The sequence below is a fragment of the Trachurus trachurus genome (genome assembly GCF_905171665.1).
Source record: "Trachurus trachurus genome assembly, chromosome: 5".
NCBI lineage: Eukaryota > Metazoa > Chordata > Actinopteri > Carangiformes > Carangidae > Trachurus > Trachurus trachurus.
In genome coordinates, this window is record NC_139896.1 from 36,430,036 (window position 1) to 36,440,937 (window position 10,902).

The 10,902-nt window shown below is 37.7% G+C and overlaps 1 protein-coding gene across 1 annotated transcript; it reads right to left on the reverse strand.

The window, feature by feature from the left end:
• Positions 1–2,904: 2,904 nt before the first annotated feature.
• LOC310986354 (complement decay-accelerating factor) lies at positions 2,905–10,389 on the reverse strand (the record flags this gene model as incomplete). Its single annotated transcript, XM_083972206.1, has 11 exons — positions 10,203–10,389; positions 9,004–9,189; positions 8,775–8,874; positions 8,199–8,269; positions 7,374–7,556; positions 5,479–5,541; positions 5,284–5,382; positions 5,011–5,082; positions 3,856–3,894; positions 3,685–3,775; positions 2,905–2,962 (listed from the first exon to the last, which is right to left on the reverse strand). The coding sequence occupies exons 1-11, from the start codon at positions 10,276–10,278 to the stop codon at positions 2,905–2,907; spliced, it is 1,038 nt and encodes a 345-aa protein (XP_083828332.1). The 5' UTR covers positions 10,279–10,389.
• Positions 10,390–10,902: the final 513 nt, after the last annotated feature.

Consider the following 10,902-nt stretch of genomic DNA (forward strand, 5'->3'; position numbering starts at 1 on the left):
GTGGCCATAACCCTGAGCTACTACATGTAGATTGTTGTGTGGTTCTGTGTTGTGTCCCTCTCTATAGAGACTTCAGTCATTGCATGGTATTTCATTGGTCTTGTTTTTCGACTCCCAACAGGCAGACCCCAAAATTTCTTCAACAATGTGAAAATATTTTTAGACAAATTATTGGGCTTATGAATCCCATTTCAAAGCCAATTGGCTGCTTTTGAGAGAAAAAACAAGTCTGCCCTTTTTTGGTGTCCTCCAGAGGACTAACATGGTTTTTCAAGGCCAGGGTTTTCAAGGCTTTCCAAAAGTGATAAGCAAGGATGGGTGTTGTACCACTAGTGGAAAGACATGCAGGGTTTGATTAGGAAGGAATCAGTCAGTGCCTTTCACTGGAAAAATCACTCAAGCAGGGAGGGCACCATGTTTCCTGCTGTCACATGGGTTTTTCCATTTGTTGTGCTGAAGAAACACCAGATACTGTGCAGTATAAGGAACTCAAAGACGCTTAGTCACTATACCAGTATACAAGCACGGTGAATTGGACCATAATGTTAACAACATGTCTGTGGTTGCATAACTGGATCCCTGAGGCAGAGACTAATTGTGAATTGCAGGGAAAGCTGCTGTGCTGACTGTACTCTGCTAATATGTCTTTAACATGATCCCTCAAAAGCCACAGCTCATCATTTTTCGTGTGAATTCACCTTTCACTTGATTTAGCTGTGATGTTTTGTTTAAAACATAAAGGTAGTGTTATTCCAAATTGTAAGCAGTGGTTGTGCTTGCTCTGTGGGGCAAAGTTGGAATTTTTTGGGAAAAAAAATGTTGGGCAAGCCACGTGAGGACTGCATTAGCTGTGGAACTATTTGATCATGATTTAGTTTTGCACAGTTGTTAGAAGACCAATCCCACTGACTTTGGTAATCTGTAAAATATTGCTCTAGTGCTCTCACATGTTGACTTTTGTGACTTTGAGAGAAATGTCCATGCAGTGGATTGAGTGGTACGAAATTAGACTGACCAGAGTTTTTCACACAACAAAGTTTTTCATGTACTTAAGACCAAATATCTGCAAACCTAAATATATTATCAGGTTGATTTCTGTTTGTTTCTCATTACCAAATGTTTGCAAAAAACAAACAAGATGTTGGCAATTAGCTCAAAGCACCAATGTGCTGAAGTGCAGCATTACAGAGCTGCTAGTATATGGTTCACCACAAACCTCATTTAAAGCTTTTCTCTCTCTCGCTCTCTTTTGGCGTGGGCGCTGTAGGGAGGAATCTTTAATAGATGCCTTCTACAAGAACCACCACTGTTGGGAGGATTCTCCGAGAAACCCCCTCCTCTCTTGTTATGAACTGTCTGTCCACATAAGTGAGATGAATAATTACAATTCAGAATGTGTATCCGTTGACCTTGTTCTTCTCTCCCTGAGGACTCCACAGGATTATCGTCCAGATAAAGCTGAAGTTTTTTTTCCATAAAGGCAACTATAAATCTGACCAAAGATGATTTAATGAAACCTGAACGTTCTATTGTAGCAGAGTCATGAAACCATCTCTTTTGATCTCAGAAAGGCCACAGTTCAAGCCTCTGGCACGACAGCCGACCATGGTACAATGAAACACTGTTACCACATTTTATTACAGGGCTTTTCTCTGTACTGTGAAAACCCCTGCCAGGATAATGGCCAAGTCCTTCACTGCTGCCATGGCTGTGAATGTGTTCATTTTGCTTGACCTCGAAGAGAAAAGAAACTGTTGCTATGTGAGATGTAAACAATGTCTCAAAATGAGGAAATCATCTTTTAAAGAAAGGCCTTTACCCTCCTTTAATTACATGCTGTGCAGTGGAGTACGATTTTGATTTGATGGTTTCTTTGTAAAACCTTCAGCACTCCTCTAAAATGAATGGTTAATGAACCTTTAAAGGTTCTGCTTCTCTGGCTCAGTTACCCATTCAAGGTCACAAACATTTTCATCTCACTTTTCTTGTTTGTGTGGTTACATGGTTCATTAATGGTAGGTACTCTTTTCAATTATTTTCCCGTGAAACAAGGTCTTCCATTATTTTGCAGAGCCTTACTAAAAGCAACAATAGACAATAACAGAAGGAAAGTCAGGAGGCGAAGAATGCAGCTGATTGTATCTTTATCAGTTGAATAAACCACATTGTGTGTTTCTTGAATCACCTTTTTCATGGTTCTTTCCCAACAAAACACACATTAATAACACAGAAACTACACTGGAAAAAACACACCAAAAAAACAGAGTGTGTACTCAATTTTTACATAAATAATGTACAAAATAGCAGTTATAAAAAAAAACAATTTCATGTTAAAATAATGTGTAAATAGAAAATAAAAAAACATTACTACAAAATGTACTTTTAATCACTGGAATGTGGTAATTGTGATAATCCCATTCATATCATAATACTATTTAGCAGATTTGATTATCTGCCATTTGAAGTGCAATAGTCATTTTGAGTGTGCGGTTGCTATTTTGTTGGTTTGTAAGTGCAATAGTATCAAAAGTGAGTTGCCTAACCCCTGCCAACACACACACACACACACACACACACATCCATTGAAGGGGGCAGTGTCACGGTTTGTGGCACGTCTTGCTGGGTCACAGATGTTCGTTAATAGATAGGCGCTGTTCCATTGGCTGGTGGCCGGAGCTGGTGTTGATAAGAAACAAAGAGAAAACCATCTGAGCATAGTTGTAAAGAAGGAAAATCACATACAATTCATGCTTCTTTTTTGGCTTTTCTTTTAGCAAATCATGTTACCACTTTACAAGAAGATAAATGAACAAACAAACAATGCTTAACCCATTCTTAGTGTTATTTTTGATATTTTCATGTAAATAAATATACAGGAAGTGACAGATACCTGAGAGAGGAGGGCTAAAGATTTTGGAACTGTAATAACTCCGGCTTCTGGTCTTCTCTGGTGTCATATGAGCTATGGTGTCACCAAATAAGGAGTTTATGTCAGAATTGTTGAGTTGTTCATTTTTTTGGTGTTAAATCCTATTAGTTAATCAGATGTTTGATTATTGCATTCTTAATGTTAGTGTTAGTCATTGCAATTGCAATTTTCAAAAAATGATCATGTTGTTTTTAAGTAAGCTTTAAACTTGGCTTGACACACTGTGAAGTTTGTATGTGAGTATGTAGTTAATATGAGTTTACAAGATAATGGATTTGGACTTGCACTTATATAGCACTTTTCTAGTCCCTGGGAGTGGGACCACTCAATTTACCTCAAGTTCTAGTTTAACAGTTAAACGTTTTATGTATCTTGGCCTTTTCACACTTTAAAAAAAAAATCCATGTCTAACATAGGGTTAATGCATTTATATACTATATATCTGAAAATCTGGAAACAGGTGTGACAAATAACATTTTGTGATTAACTCTGGCCTGAGGGGAATTATCATCCTTTAGTGACACATTCTACGTCACAGTATGAAAGGATTTCCTGTTGACTTCCCTCATTCCTGAGCAAAGTCCGGAAACACAGACATCTAGATTTCCTCAAACAGTAAAAAAAAAAAAGAAAAACACTGCGTGGTGATGTAAACCTCACAATGTGAGGAGAAAAAGCAAAAGATGGTGAAAAGCATAATCATGCCATGCATGAAAAGAGCTCAGAGTAAAATATTGTAGAAACATTTATCTCACCCTTTTCTCCTCTGAAGAGACTTGTACATGAAGCACACAAGTACTGCGGCTAAAACAATAGTGACAACTGCTGCAATCCCAAGCAAATGTCCTGAAAGACACGCTCACAGTTAAACACAGAGCAAACAATCACAATCAGATGGTTTTAGGACTGAGGGCTCAATAACTCACCTGTACTTGTTCGTGTGTTTATAACCTCGTCATGGTCGTCTACAAGTAGAAAACAGCATTAATACTGTAGCACGTTAACCACTTCAACAGCAAAGCTACAAAAAGGTATCTTGCAAACTAACGATATTATAGGTATAGGTTATAGGTATGTATGACATTATTTTAAATGTGTTTTTCTATGTAGAAAATAACTATGTGCTTTCAGTCCCTTTATTTCAGTGTCTCTGTGTTGGAGCAGACCACATTGATGCAGAAAATGGGAGTTGGAGTGAGGGAGGAGGACACGTGAAAATATTAAATTACATTTCAATAGTTATTATCTGATTTGAATCTGCTTTTATCTGAAGCAGATAACTAGGAAAGCATAACAAACTAAATTAAATGATTTCAATTATAATTTGATATTTTGGGACATGCTCTCTGGTGAAATGACACATGAGAAATGAGACACCACTCTTGTACAGTATGAGCCTGGAAAATAGGAATCTACAGCCCACTAGTTGGCTCGTCTGTGCATCAAGGAAGAGCTACTGTAGCTAGGCAAGATCATTCTGCCTGCAACTCTAAAACTCAACGTCAATATGCCATTTGTTTAATCTGATCAAAAATCAAAGTGTATGCGACCTACAATAAGCCATTTTAATCTGTGGTGATTATATCCTGGCTGTGAGTGGTAGCTTCCATGAGTCTGCTGGCCGTCTGACAACTGCTCAGAGGCAAGAAATAGCCTGACACATAATCTCCCACCTCCCAACCCCTTTCATTGAACTGCAACGACTTGTTATACACTTATATGTCAGAGAGCAAATTAAAAAATATATATATATTTTTAGTATGTTATGTTGCGTTATGTTTGTTAGTTCAAGTGTGAGCTATGAGAACATTTATGTTCTCACTGACCAGACTCATGGTTAGGGTCAAGTGTCCACACTAAATCATACTATTCAGTCTCTAAATGTGACTAGGTAATTAAATAAAGTTTTTATTTATATGTTATGTGTACACATCATATTATATAATGAGAAAAATAGCACAGCCTATAGACCTGGAATATACTGTATAGATATTGATAACAATGAAATTATATGAAATGATGTGAAACAGGCCAAAGAGATCAAAAAGATTCAAACTGTCATTTGGTTTTTCTTTCTCTACCTTCAGAAGATGTTGTGGAGTTTACACTGGCAGCTGTGGCGTTACCCTCGGCTGTGAAAGTGTCTCTGGAACCTTTGAACAGGAGGATCAGAAGGAGTTTTAATTCTTCTCGAGTTTGGACAGGATAAAAGTGTCTTGTCAAGCTGCGAAGCCATTTCTGAAACCCATGCGGCATGCACATAATCCATTCATGCTGCCAAGAGCGGCTGTGCCTAAAAGGTTTTCAGCCTAATTACATGCTGATCAGCTTGTTTGGAGGCAAGTTTTCTGTACCTCCGGCTGATGGTGAGACAGATGTTGTTGCACTGGCTGTTATACTTTTATCCCCTTGAGCTGTGGATGTGGCAGATGTTGCTGTAGAAGTGGACACTGCTGCGGAAAATAAATTATTGTTAAAAATATCTTAGATACTTATGTAACTTTGAACTTCTGTAGTGGTTGAGAAATTTTGTCAGTTACAATTTCTACCTTGTGTTTGAGGTGGAGGAGTTGGTACAGTTTTTGTTGTAATTACTTTTTCTGTTGTCACACCTATGAACAAGAGCGCCACTGAATTCATCTGTGGTTACAATAAATATCGTTCATCAGTCATTTAGAAAGCTGGTGTTGCATGCACATGTAGCCTACATTTTGTTTTACATGCAGAAATGTGCAAATGACAGCACTGACATCCCTCTCAATGCCTGCAGAGGAAATCAAACGGTGGGAATCATCCATTTATTTCTCGCACTGTCACTTGCCGCAGTGTTGGGTGAAGGACAATGACCAGCTGGTGTTGCTCTTAAAGTTAGTACACCTTTAAACCGTTAGGTCGTATAAGTATGACATTTGGCAAACAAAACCACTTGGAGTGAGCAGAGACATGGTGGACAGGAAAATGTTGTAAAGCTGTTATGTTCACCAGAGAGAGCAGACTTTAATTGCTAACAAGCATTCGTCTTTTTAAAAGAAAAAAAAACTAAAACAGTCTGCGTTACCAACATGCATCTCAGCTAAACAGTTCATCTCACCCCCAAAAACACTAAACACATGTCTCAAAATAAACTCATCCATTCAAAACACTGGCAGCAAGTCTCACTTTTCATTGAGTGTATTAAAATATTGTATTGTGCTGTTGCAATATACAATACATGATTTAGTGCACTTGATAAAATGCTAGGATATTTTTCTATAATAAATTGATTTATCTGAAAAAAGCATCAACTTAAAATTAATTTTTCATAATGCTCTCTATTGTTAGATTTTCATAGTTCAGTGCGCTGAGAGTGACAGTGTTCACTTTCTGAGTGAGAATTGTTGACACTGTTGTGAATAGATGAGTTTATTTTGAGACATGTATGAGGTGTGTTAACTGTTAAAGTGAGATGTAGGTTGGTAAACCCACTGGTCAGCTGGCAGGCCACTCACAGGCCAGTGGGTGTTAAGGGGTTAATTTAATTAAGAGGAACGACAGTGTGACTTCAGTTTTGACCAATGCTTATTAGTAATTGAAACAAATTGTAATGTGGCCAGAGTGAATAATGTTGAGTGTCTTCATTGACACTATTGGCAACACACACATGTATGAGCACTTCTTTACTGAAAACAGTCTACATAACACTTCAGACATTTAGCTCCTTGAAACTGCACAGCAACCTCACTCTTGCAGGCTCGTTATTTATGGCTGTGGAGGATTGAAAAGTTATTAAAAGACCACGCCTATGTGGCTTGAAATGTTTCAACCCACTGCTGCAAATCATGTACACATCACATGAAACTTTTCAAAGCATAACCAGGGGTTTCTGAGCAATGTATTACATTCTAGGCAGCTGCTGTGTTGAATTTATTTCACTACAGTTTGGAGCTTGTGGAGTATCTGTCAGAGTGGTACAAAAACTCATCACAGAGAGCCTTTATTTTCAGGTTTCATATAAATAATCATATACATTAACGTGTACTGTGGTACACAAAAGTGTTCACTTACTATACTGATATCCGAGACTTGATTAACGTTTCATATGGAGGAAATAAACAACTTGTTAATATGTTGTTGCTCTTGAATCTCGTTAGTCTAACATGTCTGGCATGTTCTTGAAGGCACCATGCAGCGCTTGGGATCAAGTTCAGTTGTTCGTAACTGTTATTGTCTAAATAATACACAACTAAATCATCATAACATAAATATTAAAAATGAATGAAATGAACAACTATTCACTGAGTTAGTTTTCCTCTCAAGTAAGTACAAAGTGACTTTCATACTGCAGTGAAACCTGTGACTTGATGGAAATCAGTAATGGAATAGTTATTGGATGGCTTGAAAATGGTCACATATAGAATATTCATACACTGTAACAAACTATAACAAGTCAAATAAGTGGTCTTACCTTCACACGTAGGAGGCTCATGGTCGTATTCACCAGTTTCATTGCAAACGATCCTCTGAGGACCAACGAGGGTGTATCCTTCATCACAGCTATACTCTATGACTTGTTTATATTCTGGGTCATCTTCAGATGTCCACGTGTGGTTGCCATGGGCCACAGGAGGAGGTGGATCACATATTACAACTGAGGAAGGGACAAATAATAATAATAATAAATAATAAACTTTATTTGTATAGCACCTTTCGCAGGTAGAGACCACAAAGTGCTTCACAGTGTCAAAACAATAACAACAAAACAGAGCAAAACAAAACAAGACAAAAGACATACAAGAAAAGCATAGATACAAAGACCCACAGGTTAACCAAATGCCTGTTTAAATAGATGGGTCTTTAAGTTCTTTTTAAAAGTATCGACAGAATCCAAAGAGCGTAATGAAAAGGGTAAGGTGTTCCACAACCTAGGAGCTACAGCAGGAAAAGATCTGTCACCTCTGGTTTTAAAGTGCGTGTGGGGAACAACTAAAAGCCGTTGGTCAGAGGACCTCAGACTGCGGGTTGGGGTGTAGAACTGTATAAAATCAGACAGGTAAGAAGGAGCTTGACCGTGTAAGGCTCTAAAAGTGAGAACTAAAATTTTAAAATGTATTCTAAAATGCAAGGGTAACCAATGCAGTGAGGCTAAAACAGGCGTGATATGTGCCCTTCTATATGAATATGAAAGCACAAACATGCTTTCATATTCATAACACAATGAAAACATTTGAACCAAAGAGCTTTTACATTGCTCCTGGTTGTGGTTTAAAAACATAAATGAAGAGGCATTTACTTTCACACTTGGCCCTTCCACTCCAACTGGTACCAAGGCACTGCCTGTAGCTCACTCCAATAATATCATATCTGTTGAAAGATGAAGGGAAATAACACAGAACAGTTTTAAAAGCACAATTTTGCAATACCGTGGATCCAATCAAATCCAACTAAATTCTTGGAGAATTTACTAAGGGGGTTTTTATAAACAACTCTCACAACCCTGGCATGAGGAGAATGAGGTTTTCTAATCAGTACAACTATGACACACTACTTTATGGTAGTGCCTCCATTTCTCTTTCAGGACTAATTTGATTTATTTAGAGTTTAGCAAATCCACCTGTCCTGCAGTCTGCTGGCCAGCAGTGTTGTCTGCTGGACATCTGTTGGCAGTACAGCAAAAGGAAATGCTTTGTACTCTGTGTAAATGGACAGACTGAGTGCCTCCTTTGTGTTGTCTTTGGAGCGGCTGGATGTTTAACATACTGTATGGTTCTCTGAATTTACAACATAACTACTGTATCAAATATATGATGTAAGTCAACCAGAAAGCAGTGAAATGGCAAAATGTCATACCACTTGCATTTATACTCACCCTTCTTCACAAAATACTTTTAATGAAGCACCGAACAGGGTGCCATCCCTGATATCAAACTTCATATGCGGCTGAGGTTGTGGGTGACCACAGTCCTTCTCTGTAATGTCAAAATGATCAGAATATTACGACAGGACTTTTATGTCAGCAAATTCAAATGACAGAGAAAAGGTGTTTGGTTGTGTACAATGAAAAGAAAAGACTCAGCAGAGTTATCTATAGGACTCACTTTTGCATATGAGTTCTAGTTCTGTCCACTGCCCACCAGTGCATCTTATTTTGTCATCGCCACTTTCTATCTGATATCCATGAATGCACTCTAAAGTGATGACAGAGTCCTCTGGAAATTCATTCATTTCAAGAGAGGCTTTTGTTAAGACAACATTGTCTTTTACCTCTGGTTTAGGACAGTTAGCTGGAGGAAACAATCAGACAAAGAGGCAACATCAGTAACATCATCAAACAAAAATAACAAAAGTAAAAATCAAATCAAATGTACCATCATGTAACAAAACACATAATACGATGCACATGAGCCATAATACTGAATGAGCATTACTATTGGTTCATACATTGTATTTACTATTGTTTTATGGTTGTGAGAGAAACCCTTATCTGTCAGATGTGAATAAACCATTAACAAGTATCATCATAAGTCAAAAGATGCAAAAATTAATAGGAGGTTATTAATAAAGTTATTAATGACTGTCCTTAATGAATGGACAAATTCATAAACTGCTCCTTTTCTTCATGACTTGTAACTGATCTTAAGTATTTGCAAATGATATATTATCTATTCTAGTCTGTGAATCTTCTTAAAGAGGTTGTGGCTAAGAGAATGGTAAAGACTAATTACAGATCTTCTCTTGTATGAACTCTCAAATAATATAATAACCTAAACCAGGTGTGATCCTGTTTATACAGGCTTCTTTGCCTGATATTTGATTCTATTACAGCAAGATTCCTAAAATATTTGGAGGTGCATGCGTCTCCTTCCTTGACAGTTAATCTGACAAAAAATATTCCCAGGCAATTCATTACTGCATTCCACTAAAACACAGTGGAATGAATTTAAACCCCTGGTTCATATCTATTGGTTTTACACTAGAGTCTTCCATATGCCTGCTTATCTAAAGTCTGCCCTAATGTGCTGCAGCTGATAGAGCTTTTCTGTGGCATTACATAGAAGTAGCCTACCCAATGAGGGACTGAGGAACTTTACCTAGTCACAGAAAATACTAAACACGTTTATGTTAAGATGCTGGTTAAACATGTTATATTATAATTTGAGTGAACTTGACATTACTATAACTACAAGTACATTACAGTAAGTAACTAACAGTTAAAACGCAGTCTCATGTGACTGGGTGTTTTGATGAATATATTATCTCATTAAGCAGACAGTGAGGCTGATATTCTGCTACTGACCTGCCGCCTTCAAGACAAAGAGATATATCAACAGAAGACTCCTTGGCCGTCCACAGGTGTCCAGTAAAAAGTCCATGACGGGCTGCGGAAGGAGACAATGTCCTGATCCACTCACTCAGTTTGTCAGTCCAACTTCTTCACAAGCGACGCTGAGACGCGACTTGTTCCGCGACTGCTCCACAGTGACTGACCCACAAACGCACCGCACATATCCATATTTTCTAGTCAAGCTGACTTCATCAGCCTCTAGGACAGGAAGTGAGTGAATTCCTTCACAATAAAAGCGCATACTTAAAAAAAAATCTATTACAGGGATTTATCTATAGCCTACTCGTGATTTAAAATGGGTGACAAATACAATCTTATTTCACTTGAATTTTCAATTGTTCTGTCTGACTGACTTATTTTAAAATGCCTTTAGTAAAGAGTTATTAATAGCTACTGATATCAGATAGGAGGTGTGTGAGAGAGCTAAAAATCGAATAATAATAAGAGTTCGCAATTCACACAAAAAAAGGAAAAGAGATTGTCTGAACAGAAATGAAGAATTAAAATCAAGAATGATTTTTGCATTAACATGAAGCTGGAAATAAAGAGTCATCATTAAGATCCAGTGTTAGACAGACTGTAGCTAAATAAATAGAGATGATTAATTCCTGTGGTAACGCTAGAAGTGGACGCCCAGCTCAGATGTCGACAG